The sequence below is a fragment of the Prionailurus viverrinus genome, chromosome C2 (assembly GCF_022837055.1).
Source record: "Prionailurus viverrinus isolate Anna chromosome C2, UM_Priviv_1.0, whole genome shotgun sequence".
NCBI lineage: Eukaryota > Metazoa > Chordata > Mammalia > Carnivora > Felidae > Prionailurus > Prionailurus viverrinus.
In genome coordinates this window covers 80,562,973-80,589,726 of record NC_062569.1, presented here as the reverse complement: position 1 = coordinate 80,589,726, position 26,754 = coordinate 80,562,973, and the positions used below count along the sequence as shown (strand labels likewise).

The window sequence follows — 26,754 nt, the reverse complement described above, 5'->3', positions numbered from 1 at the left end:
TGTGTCAACTACAGGAGTCATGTTACACTCATTTAGGATTCCTGGACAGAGTAACCAATAGCAAATTCAGATATGAACCCAAGTAAGGAGTCACAAGGGCAGGCACTAAGGATTGTGCTCAAAGTCATTGATTTTGAATCAATTTTCTTCTGTGTGGCATAAGGAAGGTGTTTCTTTACAGAAACAATACCAGGTATCCAGTCCAGAAATAATCCCCCCTAATGACCTGACAAATATTTATTGAGCCATTATTATGCTCCAGGCTCTAAGGGTATAGTGGTGAGCTAAGTTCCTGTTCCTCCCATTCTTGCATTCTATAGAGGAAGGCACACCAACAAAGGATATGGGCACATAAATATAGAGATCTAGATAAAAGGGAGATGGGAATATCTGTGGGAATAGTATCTAGATAAAGTGAACAGCTAGTACAAAGACCTTGAGGTGGGATCCATCATGTTTCATAAAACAGCAAGGAAGCAGGCATGACCAAGCAAAGGGAACAAGGAGGCTAGTGGAGGGAGATATAAGCAGAAGCCATATCACATGCTAGAACCACCACAATTTCTTTGCGATTTACGGATGTTTTTCATATTATTAAGTGGTTGTTATTCTCCACTTCACAGATGGAGAAACCAAGCCCCAGTAAAGTGACATGCATCTAGTACTAAGTGACAGAGGCAAGACCAGAATCCAGCTCTTTGGACCCCCAGCCCAGGCCATAACTTCCCATCTAGCTGCTTCTCACACTTATTTTTCCTACACAGCCAGGCAACTTTGTTCTCCGTGTCACAGTACTACCAGTAAGAGGATATTTGAAAAGCTACACAAAAGACAAGACTCTGGGCACACCCCATCCTTCTCTCTTTTCCACAAAAGAACTGAATTGCTATTGAATAGCTCAAGTCCCCCACAGCACACCAGGGGCTAACAGGAGGCCCACCCCCTGAGGAGCTCTCTCCTCCCCTGAATTGACTTTGGGGTATTCACTTGATCAGAAGCCAAAGAAGCTGGCAGGAGAACAAGGCCTAATTTTGAGAAGGCAGCAGAGAGGAAAAAACAGTGGGACAAGATACAACAAATGCTCACTTCTTGCCACCTCCACTGTTTTTTTGTTTTCGTTTTTGTTTATTTTGTTTTTTGTTTTGTTGTTGTTGTTGTTCTTGTTGTTGTTGTCATATTTTAATGGAAGAGCTGTCTGTTTACTGAACTATGTTAGTTCAGCTCCTTGGGTACAGGAGACACAGCCCAGATCAGGCAAACCCAAAAAGAAGAGATAAATACTCTGAGGAATCCCACAGAAATCCAAGAGCAGGAACTATTGCACAGTTGGGCTTTATGAAAGCTGGAAAACCACAAGGAATGAAAACTACTCCCTCAGAGGCTGTCTCTATCACGATTTCTATGTCTCTCCACACATGGCATCTTCTTCCTCTTGACCGTCAGGCTCCCTCTGCTTCCTACCAGTGTTTGCTCCTCTTTAATTCCACCTTGCCTATGAACTTTGTTTCCCTCATCCTGACTGTACATGAACTTCCAGATCTACTTTCACAGCCAACTAGCCTCTATAGCTGTTTCTCCCACTTTAAATCCTCAAGATCAGGAATTCTTTTAGTCCAAATCATACCTTTGAGCTGTCTTTTTGGGTCACAGGCCAGTGAATGGATTAGCTCCTCTTTTTTTTTTTTAATGTTTATTTTTGAGAGAGAGAGACAGAGCGCAAGCAGGGGGAGGGGCAGAGCGCGGGGGGGGGGGGGCGGGGGGGGCAGGGGGCAGAGAGAGAGAGAGAGAATGAGAATGAATGGATCCAAAGCAGGTTCCAGGTTCTGAGCTGTCAGCACAGAGCCCAATGCGGGGCTCGAACCCATGAACTTCGAGATCATGAACTGAGTGGAAGTCAGACACTTAACCAACTGAGCCACCCAGGCACTCTGATTAACTCCTCTTTATCCTATCAGCTATGGCCAGGGGCTAAAGTCACACAATAGAAAATAGGAAATGCCAGTGAGCGGCATTTTATTCTTCTTTTTCAGAACTGTTTAAGCTATTCTAATTCCTTTGTGTTCCCATACAAATTTTAAAATAATATTGTCTATGCTTGCAAAAAATCTTGCTGAGATTTTGAAAGGAATTATGTTAAATCTATACGTCAAATATTGGAGAATTGATATCTTTACTATATTGTCTTCCAATCTATGAATATAGTATGTCTCCATTTATTTATATCTTCTTTGATTTCTTTCATCAGTATTTGGTAGCTTTCAGCATGCAAGTCCCATATATATTGTATTAGATTGACATTTATGGATTTTTTCTTGATCATAAATGTTTTATTTTTAATTTGTTTTCAATTCTTTAATGCTAGCTTCTAGAAATATAACTGATTTTCATACGTTGATCCTGTATCCTGAAACTTTCTTAAAGTAATTTATTAATTCTGGGAATTTTTTTGTAGATTTCTTAGAGTTTTCTACAAAAATTGTCATGCTATCTACAATTAGGGACAGTTTTTCTTTCTTCCTTTCTGATCTGTGTGTCTTTTATTTCCTTTTCTTGCCTTATTGTATAGGCTAGATCTCCCAGTACTATGTTGAATACTTGTAGTGAGAGTGTACTCTTTTGCCTTCTTCACAATCTCAAGAAGAAAGCACTGGTCTTTTTCCACTAGCATGTTAATTACAGGTTTTATGTAGATATTCTTTATCAAATTGAAAAAGTTCCCCTCTATTAACTTTCTAAGAGCTTTTATCATACATGGGTGTGCTAAATTTCATCAAATGCTCTAGCAGCATTAATTGACCTGATCATGTAATTTTTCTTCTTTAGCCAGTTAATACGGCATATTACACTGATTAATTTCCTAATATTGAACCAGTCTTCCATCTCTAGACTAAACCCTCTTGGTTATGGTAAATAATTGTTTGTATGTATTGCTGAATTCTATTTGCTAACATTTTCATAAGAATTTTTGAATTTATATTCATGAGAGATATTGGTTTGTAGTTTTATTTTTGAATGTCTTTGTCTGGATTTAGTATCAGATTAATACTGGCTTCATAGAATGCACTGGGAATTGCTATTTCCTCTTCTATTTTCTGAAGAAGATTATGTAAATTGGTGTTCATTCATCTCTAAGCATTTCATAGAATTCTCCAGTGAAACCATCTGGGCCTAGAGATTTCTTTTTTCGGAGGCTTTAATTACAAATTCAGTTTCCTAATTGTTATAGGGCTATTCAAATTATCTATTTCATGTTGAGTGAGTTGTGGTCATTTGAGTGTTTTGAGGAATTGGGCCATTTCATCTCAGTTGGCAAATATATATGTGTAGAATTTTTAGCTGTAATCACTTATTATTTTTGTGTACTTATTATTTTGTAGTTTGCAGGGTCTGTAGGGATATCCCATTTCATTTCTGATATTGGTAACCTGTATCTTCTTTTTTTTGTCAGCCTTGCTAAAACTTTCTCAATTTTATTGAACTTTTTAAAAACATGTTAACATTTATTTATTTTGAGAAAGGGAGAGAGACAGCAAGCATGCATGTGAGCAGAGGAGGTACAGAGAGAGAGGGAGAAAGAGAGAATCCCGAGCAGGCTCCATGCTGTCAGCACAGAGCCCAATGTGGGGCTTGATCCCACAAACCGTGAGATCATGACCTGAGCCAAAATCAAGAGTTGGACGCTCAACCAACTGAACCACCCAGACACCCTAAAATTTTGTTGAACTTTTCAGAGAACTTTGCTTCATTAATTTTCTCTAATTTTTATTTTTATTGGCTTCTACTCTTATCCTTATTATTTCCTTCCTTCTGTTCCCATTAAACTTTCTTTCTTATTGTTCTTGAAACAGGATTTTGGGTCATTGGTTTGAGACTTTTCCTCATATGATGTTAGCATTCTTCCTTTGGTGCTGTAAATTTCTCTCAGGACTGCTTTAGCTGAATCTCACACATTTTGATATGTTGTATTTTTATTTGGATTTGGCTCAATGTACTTTTGATTTCCATTGAAAGTTCCTCTTTGACTACTGGATTATTTAGAAACATGTGTTGTTTCTAAGTGTTCAGAGATTTCCCTTTTTATCTTCCAGTTATTAATTTCTTGTGTGATCCCACTGCAGTGAGAGAACATACTCTGAATTATTTCAATTCTTTTAAATTTGGTGAAGTTTGTTTTGTGGCTCAGGATATGTTGGATCTTGGTAGATGTTCTGTGGGTGCTTAAAAAGAACATGTATTCTGCTTTTCCTGGGTGGAGTGTTCTATAAATGCTGATTGGGTTCTGTTGGTATGTTGAGTTCTAAATCCTTGCTGACTTCCTGCCTATTTATGATATAAATTATTAAGACAATGGTGTTGAAGACTATCATCATGGATTTGTCTATTTCTCCTTCCCATTCTATCAGTTTTCATTTCACATATTTTGCAGCTCTCTTGTTTAGTGCATACAGATTTAGGATTGTTCTGTCTTCTTGGTGGATTGACCATTTTATCATTACACAATTCTCTTTCTGTCCCTTGTAATTTTCCTTGCTTGGACATCTACATTTTTATTAATTCACAGAGCACAGCATTTTAATTCTTAAACTTTATAGTTCTTTCTACTAAAAGACAAGTGGAAGCAGAGACTCCTTCTTCTTCACACAGTTTACTCTTCTTAGACCTACCCTATCTTACCTAAAACAGGGCATCTGGGGACAACCTGGATACCTCAGAGAGTAAACACAATTTACTGTTTGTTAATCAGACTGCATGTTTATTCATAAGAGTCTATAATAGTTGTTTGTATAACAGCTGTAGTGGCCCAAATGCGTTGATAGCCTCAATATTAAGATTGAGGTCTTATTTATTTATTTTTTACTAAAACACACATTGGCAGGCCCCTAAATAATAAAGATGAAGTTTAAATTATTGGTAAATTATCTCCAAAACCTATTACCTTTCTAAAAATTATTTTTCTAAAACTCCTTATTTCATATCTTTCAGTAACTCAAACAAGAAATGCCTATCATGGTCACGAAGGAAACAGAACGGCAGTAGGATGCTGTAAATAGTAAACACTTTCTAAAATAATGATAATGATAATGCCTTCATTTCATTTCCTTGGTATAAATTATCCTACCACAGGGGCACCTGGGTGGCTCAGTCCGTTAAGCGACCAACTCTTGATTGTAGCTCAGGCCATGATCTCATGGTTCATGGGTTTAAGTCCCATGCTTGGGATTCTCTCTCTCCCTTTCTCTCTGCCCCTCCCATGTTTGCGCTCTCTCTCTCTCTCTCTCTCTCTCTCAAAACAAATAAATAAACTTAAAAAGAATTATCCTACCACAAATTATTTCAAGAAACCAAGGTAAGGTCACTGAACATGTAGTTGGAAGAGATGCACACAGTGTCTGTCATGACTGGGAGAGCCTACCACACATCACTGTAAAGGGAACAAAGAGAGGTCAGTGCAAGGTAATGCAGAATGACAAGATGTTGGCAAACTGGAAATATATGCCTTATTTAAAAGCATTTGAGGGGCCTCTGAGTGGCTCAGTCGATTAAGTGTTTGACTCTTGATTTCAACTCAGTCATGATCTCACAGTTTGTGGGATCAATCCCCATGTCACACTCTACTTGGGATGCTCTCTCCCTTTTTCTCTGCCCCTCTCCTGCACTCACTCACACACTCCCTCTCTCTCTCTCTCAAAATAAATAAACATACATTTAAAATAAATAAAAATAATAAAAGCATTTGAATGACCTATGGATCTCCAGCTTGTCACTGCAGGAAAAAATAAGATGAAAACTCCTTACCCTGGCATTCAAAATTCCAGATTTTCTGGTTCCTTTCTACTTTTCTAGCTTATTTATAGCTCTCTTACTCTTGATCACTATAATCCAGACACCCTGACAGTTTGTGGATCCCTGAGCCTCTGTCTGTTATTCTACAAATATTCTTCCCTCTTTCTGGGATTTAATTCCCCATCATATATTTTTGGAAATTTCTCTTCCTTCTTTAATCCTGGATATCGCCTTCACCAGAGTCTACAGTACAAATACAACAAGTTCTATCCTCCCAAAAGATCATTTGCAGGACTGTATATCAGCATACATCATACTGTGTTTTGACTTCATTTACATATCCTCCTTCCCTCAAGACTCAGAACTCCCCGAACATGAAAATCTTGTCTTGTTGCTTCTGTATTTTCATCACTCAGGGTGGAGTCTGGCTTATGGGAGGAGTTTGGTGAACACACAAATGAACGTATGAATGAGTGAATATAAATAAATAGCAACAATGATGACAATAACAATAAGAGTCAACTCTCCTGTGGCACAGACCATGTGGCAAAAATTGTGAGCATTTTACATATTTTAGGTAATTTAACTCTTCAATTGATATCCTGTTTTACACCCCCATTTTATCAATGATAAAACTGAGGTCCGGAGGATACAAGATATTTGTATACCAAGGTCACATGGCTAGTAAGTGATGGAACTGGGCATTTCGCTGCATCAGACTTTTTTCACCTCTTGGCTCTTTTTGACTCCTCCCTAATTAGTAGCAGTCTTGGGAAAACAAACATTTCGAGGTATATTTCTGACTGCAGTAACTAAATGCCCTCACTGTCCTATAATTCAGGTCACTCAGGGACCATTAGCTATCTGGATACATCTGCTGCCATGGGGAATTTATAGAGAAAAGCAATGTGTTTAATTAAGTGGTTGTCGAAAACACCCACCCAGTATAAATGGTTTCTGGCAACAGAGGTGAATTTGTTGCTGCCAGAGTCCTGCCACAGGTCATTAACATCTTAATGGATTTGAGGCACTTTCCAGCTTGAGTGCACAAAGGATGCAAGAAGTCTCCTTGGGCTGTGGGCTGCTTGGAGGCCCAGGGAAATGGAGGCAGGACTCAATGGGTGGACCCTGCTAGTGTCAGTGAAGGGCTTCAAACAGTAGACGACTCAATCAGAATTAAATTCAAGTCAAGTCCATGATGGGTTCTGAGCCCCTCCCACATGTCAGACACCACTGGGAGGTGGGCAGAGATGGGCTTGGACAAAACATGAATCAGAGTCAGGCCCTGTCTCGAGGAATGCTTTCCTCACAAATGTGCACAGTGAACTATGCCATGTAGTATAACATGACCAGAAAAAAAAGAGAAGATTCTTCTGGTTGAATTAAGATGGAAAGGCTTTATAGACATAACACCTCTGAAGGACAGGAAAGGTCTGAACACACAGAAAGGAAGAAAGACATACCAAATAAGCAGAGTGAGTGAGTGAGTATAATCATGATGTCAAAGCACTGTGTCAGGAACATTTGGAGACCGGTGGACAGTCCAATTTGATAATTTGTAAAGGGGTATAATGGTAAATAAGGCTAGAGAGGAAAATTCATTCCATGGCATGCAGGGTTTGAAAGATGCAGCAGAAGAGTATTTAGGCAGTGAGGAGCCACTGAAGTCCTCAGTCCATAAGCATGAAAGTGATCTGGACCAGTACTTCCCAAATTTTAATGAACATCAGAATTAACTGGGGATTCAGGCTCAGCATGTCTGGGGTGGCCCCTGAGGATTAGCCCTGCTAACAAATCCCTAGGAATGCTGATACTGCTCATTCCAAGACCACCCTTTGAGTAGCAAGGGTCTAGAACAGACGAATGTACACAAAAATGGATGGAGTTGGGGGGAGATACATTTCAGAATGTTATTTTGCATAGTACATTTATTATTCATGACTAAGACAGTTAGAAATCCCTGATTTCCAGGTTTTGAGGGGTCTTTCTACTTATTTTTAAATTATAAGTAGCAGTATTTTTCATTACAATGGTAGTTCAGCACTCCTTAGAATCAGACAGTGACAAGATAAAGTGTGATTGGCCTTAGTCCATCAGTGGCACCCACCAGCCCCTATAAGTATTTGACTTTTTAGCTGATTCTGGGAAAAGACTAAATAATGTCAGATGCACAGCACAGGCAGAGTAAGATCTGGAGAGGAAAAGAGGAAAAGGTCTCTGAACCTACTCGATGAATGTCTGCCCTCCTCCCTGCAAACAACAGACAATCAACAAAGAAAACAGACACAGGCGCAAAGATCATTTACGCAATTGAAACTGCGGCCATCGCTGTATCAGGAGATGAAAATTCACAAAAGCAGCACGAGCCATGTGATGAGAAGACAACAAGGCTGGGAGAGGGGTCCTGTGAAGTCAAGCCCTCCTGTGACCCTTAATAAGTGGTTGCCCTTAGGCAGGTCATTTAATCTCTGGGTTTCTTCATCCATAAAATAAAGCCAATAGTTCCTCCTGGCCTCCTCCCATGGGTCTGTCTGAGGATCACATGTGAGGGCAGGTGTGAAAGTGATCACCCACAGTGCTGCTTTGGGGATCAGTGTGCTCCAGGGGCATTCTGTGCCTGAGAGATACTGCCCAGTCGTCTGTTCCTCAACATCCCTTTCTGTCTCAGGATGCCTTTCTTTTCATTTAAACTTCTAGGATAGCTCTTTCTTCTGTGAAATCGTTTAAAATTAAGCAGAGATGCCCTGCATACTTCCATGTACCTCACCAAGCCCAAGGAACAGAATTCTGAGTTTATCCAATATGTTTCTGCCAGAGGAATAACAGACTACAATCCAATAAGGGGTACACATGGAATCTGGCCACAATAGCAAAAAGACCATTTTCGCAAAACTGGGGGAAGCATAATGCATTGGGGCCCTACCTCTGCTACTTTGCGGCCCTGGGACACTTCCAAGCCTTGATTTCTTCACCTGCAAACTGGAGGTAATGTTTCCTACCTCAGATAATTGCTCTGAAGATTGGATTAACTGAAGAAGAACATTTTTAACTACAAAGTGCTGTAGAATATTACTTATTTTCTTTATCAAAAAATAAATGGAGAATGCCTTAATGTATTTTCATTTCTCTTTCCAACTGTGTAGTCTTACTCTGCACTACTGGTATATATCCCTTACTGAGGGCTTCAGCTACCCAGGGGCAGCTGGGTGGCTGAGTCAGTTGAGCATCTGACTTCAGCTCAAGTCATGATCCCATGGTTTGTGGGTTTGAGCCCCACATCAGGCTTTGCACTGACAGTGTGGAGCCTGCTTTGGATCCTCTCTCTCCTTCTCTCTCTGCTCCTTCCCCACTTGTATTCTCTCTCTCAAAAATAAATAAACATTATGGGGTGCCTGGGTGGCTCAGTCAGTTAAGCATCTGACTTCGGCTCAGGTCATGATCTCACGGTTTGTGAGTTCAAGCCCCACATTGGGCTCTGTGCTGACAGCTCAGAACCTGGAACCTGCTTCGGATTCTATCTCCCTCCCTCTCTATCCCTCCCCAACCAGTGCTCTGTCTCTCTGTCTCTAAAAAATATAAATAAATGTAAATAAATAAACAAACAAACAAACGTTAAACAATTTTTTTAAATATATAAATCCTTACATTTACATAACCACTGACAGTTTGGAAAGTAATCATCTAACAATAGGTGAATGATCAAGTAACTTCACAAAACCTACATGATAACAAGAAAAAACCTAAGGGAAGTGCCATTTAGAAATCATCAAAACCGTATGTATTATACCAATCTAATGGCAAATGGAGGGAAATCACTTAGCAGAACACTTGGTACAATTTAAATGTTATTTATTAATATTAGAACAATCTTTGGCAAAGATGCATGAAGAAAAGCTGGAATGAAAAAATACTACAAAAATTAACAATGGCTGTGCTTCTTTCAAGAAAAGTGAATTTCTAATGGACTGAAGACTACATTAAAACAAATGCCCTAATTTAAAAAAAATGGCAAAACCTACTTAAGTTTACTGAGGTACACTGATCATGAGTAGCAGAACCAGGATTCAGACCCAAGGCTTCTGACTCCAAATTCAAGACTCTTTCTAGGATGCCAGGCTGCCTCCTCGACTTTACTTCCGTTCTATTGTCTATATGTTCAACGTAGCCAGTTAATCGAATTTCACATATTTTTTATACCAAAGTGCAAGGATAGAAACCTGGGTGGGTTTAGGGGAAGGTAGGCAATGAGAAACACTGTAAGTATTTTCCACAAGATAAAGACTGAGAGTTACTTGACTCCCCCACCCCCCCACCCTAGCCACCAGAGGCAAGTCTTCCCATTTAGCAACAAGAGGAATGAGAACATCCCCCCCAACCATTTCAGACTAATGTGCTTAAATAAAGGTCCCATCTCCTCCTGCCTCTTTAAGCACCATACACAAAGACATCTTGAGTACATTCTACTGAAGAGCCACTTCAGTGCCATTATAACACAATTTTTGAGACTTTGGGAAGTGTCAAGATGTTCTCCTTGGTGCTGGCTTAATGGATCACTTCTGAAAGTGTACACACAATTTCTTCAAAAAGTACTTTCCCAGAAGGACCAAGAAGGGCAATAAGAGGAGGAGATAAAGTTAAGATAGACACCGTGTTGTCTTTAGAGCTGTAGAGGCATATAAAGCTCCAGGATGGACTGGACTAGAGGTCTGGGTCCTAAGTGGCATCTTCTCAGGGTACTATTCTTAATGGTTTCAGCTAACTGGGATCTAACTGGAGTTGATGGTTGCATCTCTCTAGTTCTCCTGTCGGCCTCTCTCTCCATCTCCTCATAGCCTATACCCAAGTGCCTTCAAACTAATCTTTCCAATTTAACTGAATAATATACCAGTATAAATTTAGAACATCGCAAAACAGCTCACCCGAGTTTGGGTGACATCCCTTGAAAAATGCTTTTACCGATTTAATGTTACTTTACACCCTTAGATTCTATAGAAGGCTATAAGAAACAAATATGTCAAGATTACTGTCCCTTTTGAACACACTACTTAAGACAGTATCTGGATGCATATGTAAATCCACCCATTCAACATCTCCATGTGGATGTCCTATGGACACCTCAGACACATTTTTTTCCCCAAAACTGTACTCAGCAAGTTCTATAAGAAGGGAATGACAAGATTGTTGGGATAATTAAATAACACTGCAGGCACAAAGTTTCTTCTGCATTGTTTGGCATATGGTGGTTTCTCAATAAAGTAGAATTATCGTTTCCTTCTAAGTCTGGAATGGCAACACAGGGAATCCATCAGTTTCCCAGGCCAAAGCCCAAGAATTGGCCTGAACTCCTGCCTCACAGACAATTAAACAGAGAGATCCACAAAGCCTTGCTCTGTCAATTAGTTTGCCTCTCAGTCCCATATGCACCCTTCAGTATATGCTCTATGATTAACAACAGAATTCTGTCATGCATTTTTCTTTCAAGTGTGCACCATGTTATGTTTTTGCAGAAAAGAGCACAAGAGGGTTGTAACAGAAAGAAGGGGCTTTTTATAATTTCCAGCTTGGGCTGGGGGTCAGCAGTGTAGGTGTGAGAACCCCAATGTCTTCTGCCCTAGCCAGAATACAGAATACAGACCCTCAGCAGCCTCTGCTTGTCATGACGCTTCCCTCAGCTGCCTGTCCAGAGTTAAACCTATTCTTCAATAAAGAAGGTGACTTTTGTGGAACTGGACAATAGTTTTTAAATGCTGGAACTATATTTCCTCAAGTTTTTTTCTATGTATTTACAATATCACAGACACAGACATGGCATACCTGGAAGTTTATTCTGCATTGTTAACATATTCCCTGTTGCTTTCTAAAGTTTAGACAACCAATAAAGCAATAAATTGAACTCTGATATCTAGTGTTTGCTGACTTCCATGATGGAATCACTGCCCCCAGGGTCAATTCCAGGCCATGTACATGACACCACTGAATATGTAGCAGAGAAAAGAGGTACAGTAGCAAGTTATCATGTAGTATTTCCACTACGCAAGCATAATAGGCATAAATCACCCCAACAGCAAGTCAACAGCAAAACAAAGTAAAAAAAAAATCGGAAAGTAAGGAGTTTTGACTACATCACCTTTAAGTTTAATTCACTTGGTGTGACATTTTATGTTTTAATAATTAACAACCAACTCTCAAAATTCCTGAAATTGTAATGCTGACCTCTCATAAGCCAGTGTGACCCAGCTCCAGCACGCCACTGGATCAGACCCTCGCTGATATTGCACAAGTATCTAGTGTGGCAGCCAGCCTTCCAGCCATCCATTGATCCTTCACATTTCAAACATGTACAGGCCATACACCCTCATCCATAATTCCAAATTCAATAAAGCCCTGAAAATGGCGCAGCTGTGGCTCAGACGCACTTTATGGTAAAACCAGATCTGAACCAACATGCAGTCATCTATTCTATGTTGAATATAACAGGTTTTCCTGCAAAAATTTTAGTGTGTTTGACTATGGGGGGCTGTCGCAGGCCTCCACTTGGAACATAAAATAAAATGCATACGTATTGTTTTACCTTTCTAAAATCTGAAAAATTCTCAATCTGATTCATATCGGATTCCAGGGGTTTTAGATAAGGGATTGTGAGCCTTCAGTGATCTTTTTAAATTGAAATATAGTCACACTTTCTCACCAATCAGTGCCTCCCCATCGCCTACAGGGTAGAATCTAAGTTCTTAAATAAGATACACAGGCCCTTAAGCTCACGATACTCCCCACATCACACTCCTATATCAAACCATTTCTGGGGCTCTGACCAACCATGACTAAAGGTTGAGCTGTGATGAGTGACCCCACACGTATACCTTACACCCTTTGGGAAAGAGTTGGAACCGAGCTAGTACAGGAGAGCAGTCTGCCTTCCTTGCTTTACCCCTTATGTGATCTCAGCTGTCCACTTCCTCGTCCCACATCTCCATTTCTCATCTGTCACATGACAATCACAAAACCAGCAAGGTTGTAGTGAACATAAAGCAAGTTCATGGTCATAAAGTTATTTTTTAATGTGCTATATATATATATCATTGGAAGGGTTTTTCACTCTTATCACTCTGAAACTGGAATACTTGTTTGAAAGCAAACATTCTTTCAACTGTTGGATGAGTAACTAGGGGTTTCTCATCTCCATAAAAGGAGCTAACCATTGATGTGCATAAAGCCCAGTCATTGCTGTCACACACACAAAAAAGTGTTACACTTGAAAAGAGTTATGTATGGTTGGCACAGTTGGGGAAGCTGGTCTATAGTACAGCCTCTGTAACTCATAAGAACTGAATGGACGGATGGGTCTTATCCCATTAGAAAAAAAGAGAAAGAGAAAGGGAAAAGCATAGTCCCAGGCTCGTACTTCTCTGGGCCTATATGTTTATTGGTTTATTTAGTTCTTTCTTTTGTTCTGTTTTGCTGTTGTTATTTTGGGGATTTCGTGCTGATATTGATTGCTTTTATCGTTGCTTTTGCCTTTCCTACATTGGTGCACTACAAACAAAGACTTAAGTGTGAAAGGTCATTCAAAACCTCCATGCATGCCCTTCCTTTGACAAATGCCTCCAATCTTCTTCTTGAACAGTCACAGTGACTGGGAGCCTATTTATTTAGCCCAGATGCCTGGACCATCTTCTTTGCAACTGGCAGCTTTTTCCACTACAAGAAGACAGTCTGAACCAGCTTTAAGGTTTAACAGGAAAAGAAAAGCAACTGGCAAATTCTTACTATGGTAGAAATGACTGGATTCAAATCTTTCTTAAAAGTAGCTTTAGATGGAGAGTAGGAAGAGGTATAAAAGGATTTTGGCAGAGAGAAAGACCAAAAAGAACACAAAAGAACTACCGTTGAAAGAGAAGAAATGGTTCCAAAGTGCAAAGAAAGAAAAGTCTGACAGCAAATGAAAATTATTGCTTAAAATTCCACACGCACATGATACATCCCTCATTACTGTCTGTAATATAAATGTATATACCACAAAGCAAAAGAGACATAGAAAACTGGATGCCAGATAGTCTTCACCAACCCTTTGAGCTTCCTATTAGGTTCAGAGCTAGATGCAAAACTTGGGTCCTGGGGCACACCTGTTCAGATTTATCTGAAAACTGCTGGTTTTATCAATCATCCCAGTTGACGATAAATCAAACTGACAGAATTATGGTGCTAAGTCTTAATACAGATCACACAGTCTGATTTACCTTGGGACAAATTGATACCTAAAGACCTTTATAATCATGAAACAAAAACATTCCAAACAAAAATAAGCCACATTTCTATACAAAAAAGGCCAAGCAATTAAAGCATGTACTATTAAAAAAAAAACAAAACAAAACAAAACTGCTGATTCTATTATTTGAGAATTCAAAAAGCTACTACTGGATTTTGAAAGACCATATTTGGGCATTCTTTCTTATAAATGAAATGCACTGTAGGAACAAAACAGGTTAAGTATCTACTTCTGATTAGACCTTCAGAATTCAAGGACACATCTGTCCTAATCAAGGCAGACTTTTTTATTTGCACAAGTCAAATTTTACTTTGCAGATGGCATGTGGCATTGGAAAAGGGTTGGTAAAAGTGAATAAGCAAAAAGCCTCAATTATACACTTTTTTTTTTCATAGAGATAACCCAGAGATGAAAGATATAGAGATGGACAGGACAAAAATAAAGGCAGAGGCTACCAAACAAACACAAACAAAAGGCCTTTACCAATAGACATAACTTGTGAACAGAGGAGGGACACTGATGTCTGATAAAAATCCACCATGTGCTGGGGACTTTGCTAAGAGTTTTACCATGCTGTCTCATTTAGCCTTGTAACAACTCCTCAGGTACTTATCACTATCTCCAGTTTATACATGAAGAAACAAATGCTTAGACATAGTCAGGTTGTCTTTCTAATTTCATTTTCACTCAGTCCTTAGAACCCATTTGAAACAAGAATGTAACATGGCCATCAGGCAGATGGATCCACAGGTGACCTGGTTCTACACTCCATTGATGGAGAGATTTTGTTCTGCTGGCCTAGAAGACTGGACATTCAAGCGTTGCCTGTACCAACCCCACCCTCCCAAAACTTAGTCAAAGAAAATGTCCGGCCCAGGAGTGAAAGATTAAATGCTTCTTTACTCAAGGTATAGGAATTATTGAGCTTTTCTCCTAGAGCCTTTGGAGACAGAAAACTTAGTGAGTATCCAAAATGGAGTTCTCACTATATTCTCCATTTAGTGTTATGTATTCTGTAGCAGAAAAGAGGCGCCTCTTTTATTATGTGAATATATTACTTATTATTGTAAAGACCATGGCATTCCTGATATTCTACTAGTGGGTGGAGAAAAAGTCATAGACACTAGAATTTCGGGGCAAGACACAAGGTAACTATCTTCATGGTGTCATTTTCAATGAAAGCCCTTAGAGCTAAGATAAGCCTCAGGGATGAATGGAGAACTTCTGGAAGGAATAGTCTCAAGCGTTACACTTGGTTTTTAACCTAACTCTGGACTGGTGGCTTGTCTTTTCTATCCCGCATGATTTTGTAGGGATGTTATGTACAGCTCATGTTATTGTACATAAAATAAAATTCAAACTGTATATATTGACCTCATTTGTCTTTTCTAACCTTCCTTTCCACTGTACCCAGAGTGGGATGGTTAGTAGCCTCATGTAGCTAGAATGAGAGTAGTTGTAAGAGACAGAGACTCGAACCAAAGAGATCAGAGAGAAGAGTCCAGTGCAACAGTTCTTGAGAGCTATGAAGACCTAAGGAGTCATAGTGATAGCTGACTATACCCAGAAAATTGTTGTAGGAGTCAACCCCAGTCATATATCAGCCATAGGGCACCACAAAACTTGACTCGCTAACTGGGGGTAATGCCAACCAATTATTTTGCATGGCATCCAGAAGAAATTCTGCCATAGATCTATCTCCCATTCTGTGACAGTGGTGTCAAGGAAAATGCTAGATTCCCATGGCCCCTCACTTAGCCATAACTACTCACTCTGTCAAGAGCCAGAAGCCTTGAATTGTCTCTCCAGGAGTCTTCGCCATGTGGCCTTTCAAGTCTTCCATGGCAGTCTCAATGGCCCCTGGCTGAGTGGGAAAAAGAAAATATCTAGTTTAGGGAAAACTAAGCCCTATTTGTGCTTATGATTAATGAGTATAACCCATAGCCTTCTCCAAAAAGCTCATGGGAAAGATAGTTCTCGCATTTGTCTGTTTCCTCTAGGCATAGCATGCCAGAGAGCTTAGTCTTGAACTCTGGTATTTACTAAGCTGTTCTCCTTAGGTGGGACCAAAGTAATCCAAGTTCTGTCTTCCATGATCTTACTCATACCTTCTCACAGAAAGGAAGACACCCATTTTCAGAAGGCCAGTTTTCCCAAACAAACATGTTTATCAGAAAGTTGAAAGGATTTAGCAATATGTACATTTTTAAAATCAAATCTTTCTCTCTTCAAAGAGCACCTGGCAATAAAATACCTAAGAGAAATCTTTTTCTAATATTCTGACCATAATTTTAGATGATTCTGGGAAATTAACTTTTTTGTCTCCTTACCTTGCTTTCTTCACCCTTCTCCAAACAGGTGCTTCTACTTATGGGCCTACCTCTAGCTTAAAATTTGATTAACCCTTTTCATGATAAGAAATTCATAGACCTCTATCTCAGTGATTCCTAAACTTCAGTACCCATCAGAATCAAAAACACAGATTTATGGGCTCTGTTCCCAGAGTTTATGATTTAGGAGGTCTGAAGTGGGCCTGAGAACTTGCATTTCCAACAGGTTCCCAGGTGATGCTGTTGATGCAGTACTGCACTGAGAACTACTGTTCTCTAGACAGTTATTCTCAACCTTGGCTACATATCAAAGTATGAGGAGAGCCTTTAATACTCCTAGTGCCCAGGCTGCATACCAGGGCCATTATAGAAGATACTCAGTGGCTATCTGCCATGTGGGACCCACATATCAGTACCTCAGGAGTTTTGCAGGCATCCCAGGTGACTCCAATGTGTAGCAAACGTTGAGAACCACTGCAGCCCAGGAATTATCTCGGCTTTTTTACAGGTGTGGAAATGGGCTAGTGTGGGGAAGCAACTTGTCAAGTTCACTCAGCTAAGAAGGGGTGGAGACAAGACGAGAAAACAAACATTCCATCGCTCCACCTACAAATGTAGTTCTGGCCTCATCCCAGCCCTGAGCTACTGACAAGTAGGTTCTCAGTTCTTGAATATTCTCTATATAATAGGGCTTTAATACTAAAGACCTAATCTTCTCTAAATATTAACAGTCCTAATCCTCCCAGCCTGAGACTGTTCTCTCACAAAAGGAAACAGGGACACTAGCCTGGCCTAGGATCTGTTCAAATGTCTTTTCCTCTCAGAGCTAGGGTGGTGGTAGGATTTGGGTTTGCTTGCTTTCTCAGTGTATGATAAAACACTGTAAAACATTTTGGCTACAAAGTCCATTGGTCAAAAAAAAAAACAAAAAAAAAAAAACAAAAAAAAAACCTTATGAGAATCCATATAGGAAAAACAGGAAAAGAATGACGCTGCTTCAGATAAAGTGGTAGAAAATGATGCAGAGCTCTACCCCTCCCCCACGATTCACTCAGCACAGCCCAAGTCATCCAGGAAATGTCCACTGAACAGAGTCAAGTGACCGCGGATCCTACTCCATATCTGTCATAAATGAGTTCTGTAACCTCTAGCCAATTATTTGAGTTTTCTTGGCCTCCATTTCCTTATCTATAAAGACAACTGAGGCGACAGAACCAAAGCTTTCTGAGCCAACCTGATGATGAAAGCCTCCTGGAAGTCTTTAAGAAAATAAGATCACAGCCCTTACACCGAGACATTCTGATTTTCTCATTTTAACACATTTCCTGTTGAATTGAACAGTCAGCCAGTGGACTGAATGATTTCTGACTCTTCTGCTGCTGGTTCACCATTGTCAGAAAGCGAACAAGGCAGACCGTGCCTGCTGGAAGCTGTGAATCACAAAATCAGTGAATTCTGGAGCATTAATCAAGCATGCCTTGAACACCCACTGACAAAGAAGACTGCACCAGCATCACTGGTCCCAGTGACCCTACTGGCAGGACCAAATAATGCTGGAGGGAAATTCCCTATGATCCCATGACAGTGCTCCCATCCCCCATGCCGTTCTTCCCACAATGCAGCCTGACTGCCCCAGGCCCAGTGCTCAAAATCATACTTTCTTTGACGACTCATCAGGTGATTTTTCCTGTCTCTCTTATACTTACATGATTTCTTCCTCAGCTAATATAACTCAGTAGTGAAACTAAGACTTTTCAGAAGAAGAAAAAAAGACTGTAAGGGAAATTGGAGAATAATGAAATAGTCCTAAAATAAGCATGTTGTTGAATGCTTTTACACCAGGAACTTTGCCAAAACATGTGAAGATGAATATAAAACTGTAGACTTTTTAAAAACCTTACTTGTCTTCCCTATGGAAAGCAATTGGAAAAAATGTATCGAAATGATCTATTCTTTGATCGACACATTCCACTTCTGTGAAGTTATACTATGGATGTTCTTGCATTTGTGCAAAATAACAGCTGTATATCCAGTGTTCTTTGCAGCCTTGTTTGTGGATAGCAAAATTTTGGAAACAATGCAAATATCTGTCAATAGGGGACTTGTTAGATACATTATAGGACAGAGCCATTCAATGGAATATGATGCATATGCAAAAAAAAAAGAGGCATTCTGGGATAATACAGAAAATTTTCAAAACGTATTAAGTGAAAGAAAAAAAGCATTCAGAAGGGTAAATAGGCCACATTTTTGTATAAAAAAGTGGAGAAGGGATAAGAATAAAAATTTTCATGTGCTTGAATATACTAAAGCAACTCTAGAAGGATACCTAATGTGTTAATGGTGGTCCCCTGCAGTCAGGAAGGAACTTGATGGGGCAGTGGATGGAGGTGGTGTTTCACTCTATACCTTTTCAAAAGTTAAACATTAAACAAAAGTGTGTGTGTGTGTGTGTGTGTGTGTGTGTGTGTGTGTGTTTTAAGTTTATTTCTTTTGAGGAAGAGTAGAGAAGGAGAGAGAGCATGAGCAGGGGAGGGGCAGAGAGAGAGGGACACAGAGGATCCTAAGCAGGCTCCCTACTGTCAGTGCAGAGCCCGATGTGGGGCTTGCTCTCATGAACCGTGAGATCTTGACCTGAGCTGAAATCAAGAGTCAGACACTTAACCAATGAGCCACCCATGTGCCCCAGAAGTATGTTTTTTTTTTATAGAACATTTGGGAAGTCTCCAGAGTTCTGTCAATGTCCTCACTGAGCATGGTGTTCTTATCTTCAGCAGTAACAGTGGTCATGCCTTTACAGAACAGTTAATCATTGTATCCTGTTAGAATATTTTATTTACACCCTTCTATTTGTCATCATTGGCTACTGAACTAAATTAACTTCAGCCATTTAGTGTAGAAAATTAAATAGTGTGTGAACACTCGGACTTGCATGTGGGGCAATGTTTAGATCTCAGCCTTTCTGCCCACTGTGTGACCCATACTATGTCCTCATCATTCCAGATATCAGTTTATTCATTTTCTAGGTGGAAGGTGGATAAGACAATATTAACTATAACAGAGCTGTTAGGAAATGCCAAAAATATTTGGGAACACTGAATTTTCATTCTTATTATTAATATTAAATGGAAGGAAAATAGCCGTACCATGATTTACAAGTCAAATGGTTACTGCAATGGAACTGTTGGGAAAATAAGTAAAGTTATACACCATAAGATGGCTGACAGGACTAACAGAAGCTCCAGTTCCTAGCTTAGAGACTCCTCTTCCATGCTCTTCTTTCCTGTCCTGTTTGCCCTGCACGCCTAATTGCTACTAATGCAGACTGCAGAAGTAACAGATGATAAATTGTCCCCCATGCTTGTGCTCGGGACTCAGATCTGTGGAGAAGGAGAGCCTGCTGGTGTAAAACAAAACTCCGATCCACCAAGATCTCCAAGTACCGCCTGGTTTTTCCGCCAGCGATCCAACCTGGTTCTGTAACAGAATAATTAGCTCAAAGACTCCTAAGACTAATAGGAAAGTATGATGGAATAATAAGCACTCATAATCCAATATACATATATTTCTAATGCTAAATTTTAAGAAAAATCATTAGGGAGAATCCTTATTTACAAGTCACTATACAGCAGAGCTGGCAGCATCTTTTCTAATAGTTCAGCACCAAACATCTTCAGTCAAAACAAAGACATGCGTTTCCTTACATTTCCTTAAGCTAGACTAGCCAGGAGACAGTTGTCACACAAACAATACTCACATCTGCTGGTAATAGTTTCCCATGCACTGGACTCTGTAACTAGACAGTAAGAGGTGGGGACAGTATAGAAAGGAATGCTCCCAGGGACTCAGACACAGTAAGATCGTTCTTGTGAGTGTCATCATGCCCAGATAGAAATCACTTGGTGGTAAACACATAAGGGAAGAAAAACTGCTCTAAATTGGATGTGATTTGTAAAGTTCAGGGCAAATCTGTCTCTCCTTGAAAATAAAGGAAATTCCTCTTATTTTATTATTGTTAAGTGTCTGTCCTCAGAAGAAATATCAACTTTATTACACTCTTCAAGGGATTTCAGTGTAAGGAGGGGAGATGAGAAATCTTTTGCCCAGTGAGATATGTAATTTCTAGGCCAGAAAGCAGCTCATAAAATAACAATACAACTAATATATTTATTTAGTTGTTCCCAATGCAAGAGCAAGACATAGGGAACCCTATAGTAAGAGAAGAGGGGAAAGGAGAGAGTATGAAAGCCAAATTAGTGTCATGAAAGCAATGACATCTTGCTACACAATGGGAAGTCCCAAACCTGCTTATTAAAGTCTCGTTCCTCACAATAGAACACAGGCTATAAAAAGGCCATGGGGAACCATTAATTAAATATTAAAAGATCAAATAGTTTTAGTCCCATTAGTTTGTATGTAATTTACATCCTCAAGTATAAATTTAGAGATAATTCCCCATCCCTAATCGCTTTCAACTTTCTGATAAGGTATCTGCAAATACAGAGTCCTACAGGGAGTTTAAAAATATCTTTCCCCATGCGTATCAAGTATTGTTCCTTTCATAAGAAGTTGCTTTTGAATATCAGTCTCCACAACTAAAGGGATTATCATAATATACCTCGAGTTATTAGCCTTGAGTGGTACTTTTGTTCAGAAAAGGCACTAGGCCTTTTTTAGACATGTCTGAGCAATAATAGCAAATGAACAAAAACAGGAGGAAAAAATTGTCCAAGCAGACTGATAGCAAGTGCTTCAGACATTCATTACTGTGACCTCTCATTCATTGTCCAAGGTCAAAGGCACTGGAGGGGTAGTAAACAGTGTCAGGAGCCCTAGCTCTTTGTCCTGGTACGGCCCCTAAATTGCTGGTTGACTTTGGAGAAGTCACATCTCCTTTGTGTGTTTTAGGGGTTGGATTAGATATTCTCTCAGGCCCCTTCTGGCTCTGAGCAAGAGTGTTGCTTTGTTGGAAGGGCTTGGTTTAGTAAATCAATAATAGTCTGGAAGCCTGTGGATAAGAAGCAACATCCCAGATGCCCCATGAAAAAAACATAAGAGGTTTAAGGAAGCAGATTGACTTCTTTTATGATCTGGTACTCAGAGGTCTGGTCTAATGCATAAGGTTATGGTGCTAAAAAAAAGTGCCTCTTGTTTGTCCTGAATTAATTTAAACTTCCAGAGCAGTCACATCTTTGCATATCCACTTTGAAACTCATATAACTGATCCTCCTTCCTATTATATAGCATTGGGTATCTACTCCTGGCACCTAAGAAACTGAGTGTCATTCTGCCACAGCAAGCCAAAGAGTAATTTTCCTTTCTGGCTTATAAGGTATAAATAGGAAACAACTTAAATATCCAGAAAAAGTTATATAAATTGTTGTATATCTCCACAGTAGGATATTCTAGAACTGTTAAAAATGATGCTATGGATGTAGAGTTACTGCCATAGGAAATATTTTTATGCAACAAATTGCACATGTAAGGAAAAAAGTAAGACAGGATATGCACCAAAATGTATAAGCACGCATTCAAACTTCTTTGGTTAACATTGAGTAGTGAATTATGGTGACTTTTATTTTGCTTATCGACATTTTTTTCCAATAAACTACCTCTTGCAAAATGATTTGAAAACATTTAATAAAATAACATGCTTGATCAAGGATTTCCTCAACTCATTTACTTACAGTTCTTCTGAATTTACAACATATATGCTTTAAATTCTTACACCATAATATATTTATTTCTTTTTAATTGCTGGGCATGGGATCATAGAACTATGAATCAGGAAGTTGAAACTTTGGTTCTAAGCCTCGCTTTACCACTTACTACTAGCCTCCTGGGCAAGTCAGTACTCATGACATTGGACAATAGCTATGACAATGGACAAGGAACAGCCTCCTCTGGGCCTTAGTTACTTCTGAGAATGAGAGTGTTGACCAGCTCCTTGGTGTTCAAGAGGTGTCTGTGGACAGAGAGCATCATTTTTGCCATAGAATCTATATAAATGCAGAATCTAAGGTCTCATTCCAGGCCTCCTGAATCAGACCAGCACTTTTACAAGATCTCAAGGTCGTTTGTTTGTACGGTAAAGATGGAGAATCAGTGGACCAGATCATGTATAGATCTCATTTCAGTGCTACAGAAGTGATCTTTTATGATAAATCTTTCATAGATCTGAATCATTCAGACCCAGAGCCTGGGTCTTATTGAATTATTCCCCGAGAAAATGAATTATTTTCCTTTGGTCAAACCTCTTTGCTGCTATAGACACTATACATTGACATTTATATCTCACTCTGCAGGTCATGGGGAGGTCATGGGCATCTTAATGTCATTCTCTGTGACCAATTACAGAAGTGAGAATGTCAAATCAACAAGAAAGGGAGAAAGCATTTATAAGAGTAATGAGATGCTGCTTATGGAATGTTAATAGATGTGTCATGCACTGTGCTAAGAATATTTACAAAATCAGCCTATTTAAACCTCTGTGTAAAACTGATATTTTATCCACACTTTGCAAATGAGGAAATACACACACACACACACACACACACACACACAGCACATTCATCATACTCACGTGCTAAAAAAAAAAATCTATATTCTGTCTCTTGATCTGAAGGAGAGCAAATGCTGAGTGCTTTGGGAATGTAGCCCTCACAGCCTTAAAGAATCCTCAAGTCTACTTTAAATTAATTAACAAGATTAGAAGTTTTCCCTCCCAAGTTCTTGAGAATGTAGGGTTTGTTTCTACATATCCAAAGGAGATCTTTTTCACACAGACTGCAGTCATTGACTGACTGACCTCTAAAAGGGCCATGAATGCCACTGTACATTACAGTAGGAACAGCACTAGACTTACAGACAGAAGATACAGATTCGAGCTAGAGCTATTCCAATTAATATTACATGGCTCAGTCAGGTCACTTTGACAAAGGAAGCAAAGGCAGAAGGAAATGGCAGATAAAATTAAACTTCCACCCTCAGCCCATTGACAAATATTGAGGCAGTCAGAACCTCTACCTTGAAGGCAGAACATTTCTCTAGGAACTCCCCACTGTCTTAATGCTAATGCTTTGCTAGAGGGAGAAACCACCTTAGCTGGACAATAACTAGGCCTCCAAGATCCAGTAAGTCTTCTTTAGCATAGGAAAATCCTTTTGGAAACTTCCTCTTGACTTTACTTCCCCCAACTCCCAAGGATAGAATCAGTCTCTGCTCCACAATCCTGGGGCAGCTCTTCCGGCCCATGGGTTCTGTCCGCATACTTTAATAAAACCACCTTTGTGTGCCTAAGGCATCTCAAGAATTCTTTCTTGGCTATCGGCCCATCATTCTAAAACAGCATCAACTTCACTCCCCTGAAACTTCAATATGTTTACAATAAACCAAGAGTGATGAGTCCTCCCCTGCCTACCTTACAGTGTCACTTCAGGGGACTTCACTTGATAAATTACATAGAGACACACAAATAAAAGTATCAGTCAATCAAACAAATAAGTAAAACCTCCATGGTGGCTTTAAACTGTGCTGATTTAGCTAAGCTAGAGCTACATTTTCTAGAATTTCCTTTCATGTCTGTTTCCAAATTAGAGTTGGCCATAAGAGATGTTAGTATAAGATTTGTAAGGCAGAAGGGAGTTTTTCCCTGTGGAAGATCACTTCAGACCACCTGCACTCACATTCACAGCTGCTGACCTCCAGGTTCATCTGATGCCAGGGGGCAGCACTTACAGCTATAGCTTCTTTTGCTGACAGTCAGACTTCATCCCTCACCTCCTTCCCCTGGGCTGGTAAGTGTGCAGCTCAGTGTAGAAAGGCACCAAGTCCTCTCCTAAAAGTGACTCACACCTCCAAGTTTAGACACGGCTGGAGACAGATACAGATTCCATTTTTTCCTCGTGGGTTTTGCTTGCTCATCAGGAATTCTGAGTTGTCCATCCAGGTTCCAGTTTTCCCGTACTCCCTATTCCCAGTTCATGACTACGAATCGGTTAGACTATAGCAACTTCAGGCCCATCACTAGATTGCAAAGACAACAGGTTTGCAGAGACTTCCCAACCAGCTCTCATAACTGCATCACCTTCTGATCATGAATCTCTTACTCCATACCACTCACGGTTCTCTTACCAAACCGTGACTGATCCATCATCATTACCAAAGATAAGACAACTTTAGGGGATGCTTTGATTTCCTTCACAGACTACCTTACAACTTAATTTTGCTTATTCAATTAAGTTCACATACTTTGGAAAACAAACCATATGCTTTACATATGCAAATCACACAAACACATAGTATAGCACCTACCATAGCACCTTAACACGTAAGAGTCGCAGAATACAGATGATATGGGTATATCGTACCTTCAAACATGTGCACGCGCGCACACACGTGCACACACACACACACACGTGCACACACACACACACACACACACACACACACACACTGAGTCACTTTAAAATTTTATCTTAACCAAAGATGTTTTACAAGCTACCAAATCAGGATTCATTAGTTAAAGCTTTATAAATAGTCACATCTTAGCCACCATTTACTTGTAAAACTGAGCTGAATTTTTTTTTTCAAGATTTGTCCCAGGTACACTTGAAAAATGAGATGGTCTCTGTTGCCACAGTGTATAATCTCCAATTTTGCTGCCAATTGGCTTTAGCCTGTGAGCTAATACCTACTGTGTTAACAAGAATATTGAAGGATTGGGAAAGAACATTGATAAGTAGGAAGAAGAGTTCAAGAGAGAGAACTACTCAAACCCAGGAAGCACTATGTCCTTGATCCAAATGCTACAAGTTCAAAATATCATTTTTTAGGAGTGCCTAGGTGGCTCAGTGGGTTAAGCGTCCAACAGGCTCAGGTCATGATCTCGTAGTCTGTGGGTTTGAGACCTGCGTCAGGCCCTGTGCTGACAGCTCAGAGCCTGGAGCCTGCTTGGAATTTATCTCTTTCTTTCTCTCTCTCTCTCTCTCTCTCTCTCTCTCTCTGCCCCTCCCCTGCTCATGCTCAGAGCTCAGTAAAGGAGCTCAGCTCCAGAATGCAGCCAAAGGTTGGGATTTAAAAGTGCCTGCTCCCACACAGTAATATCATCATCCCCCTGTAGACCCTGAAGTTCAACTCGTTCTCAGCAAGCCTTTCCACTCCATCACTCACATCTTTTTCAAACATGGAACAAATACCCACTCTGGGCACACAGCTTTATATTTTAGCTGCTTGGGTTTTCTCTCTATAGATCATTAATCTGTGGAGGTCAGATTTAACCTGAACACAGGACTGAGGAACCAAAGATCCATCCAAAGAGACTGGATGACCCACTTCTCTCCCATTCTACCTGGTTATCAAAACTAGACCCCCTAACTTCTCTGAAATTCAGAACCTTCACCTGTAAAATGGGGATATGGATACCTACTTCATGGTTTCTATGACTATCAGATGAAATAAAAATGTGAAAATATCTGGTAAAACTTGTGATATAGATAGATAGATAGATAGATAGATAGATAGATAGATAGATAGATATTAGAATACTGTAAGAGAAGTCTTATGTAATACTTCAGAACACCAAAAAATTTACCCGTGTAACGAAGTACTTCCGTGAGACATAAGGCTGGTGATAAGGATTGGGGTACAGTGTTGATTCAGTCACACTTGGCTGCCTTGAAATACGGCTTGGCTCTGGGTCCTTGCCTGGGTCCCCCTCCTCCGTGGACAGTTGGTCAGTCTCAGAGGGTTGGTCATCTCCCTCTTGCTTCAGAGACACAGGCTGGAATCCTTCAAAACTCCCAATCTTTGACATTTTTTTCTGCCTAAAACAAAAGAAGAAACAATCTTCTCATTAGAAAAGAAAGGGGGAGAGGTGGCAGTGAGGGGAGGAGTGACCTATGTCATGGCTAAGGCAAAAAGTCTATTGTGTGCAAATGATGTTCCTGAAACCGACCAAGGCACTAATGAATGTAATTCAATGACACAGATTCTATTTACCAGGGCAGAGAAGCAAGGCCCTCCAGATAGAGAAAAGGAGGCTGCAAGTAGGTCCATTTTCCCACCTTTTGCCCCAGGACAGGAAGCTGAGTATGTAGAAAGTAGTATGAAATAATTACCAAACAATTTATCTTCAAGATTTCATAGTATTTTTGCTTCAAAATCTACCAAGCCTGTACTTATTTAGCAGTTAAAAGCAATGATAACACACCTTCTTGTGTGCTGCTTGGGTAGTAATAGGGCACAAAAGCACTTAGAATTGAGCATATTTTTTAACTGAAAAAAAATGCAATTATAAAATTTTATATAAGGAAATAATTTAGCCAAATGCCCAAAGACATCAGTATGGAAGGTAGTTCATCACAACATGTGTCC

At 39.8% G+C, this 26,754-nt stretch overlaps 1 protein-coding gene across 2 annotated transcripts in view; it reads right to left on the bottom strand.

The window, feature by feature from the left end:
- The window catches only part of TPRG1 (tumor protein p63 regulated 1), a 122,475-nt gene that overhangs the window by 85,026 nt on the left and 10,695 nt on the right, over positions 1 to 26,754 (bottom strand). For both annotated transcript variants that reach the window (XM_047875895.1, XM_047875896.1), the window contains exons 2-3: positions 25,973 to 26,204; positions 15,823 to 15,914 (exon numbers count right to left, since the gene is read on the bottom strand). In XM_047875895.1, the coding sequence (XP_047731851.1) occupies positions 15,823 to 15,914; positions 25,973 to 26,194 (314 nt within the window). In that variant the 5' untranslated portion in view covers positions 26,195 to 26,204. The remainder of the gene's footprint in view (positions 1 to 15,822; positions 15,915 to 25,972; positions 26,205 to 26,754) is intronic.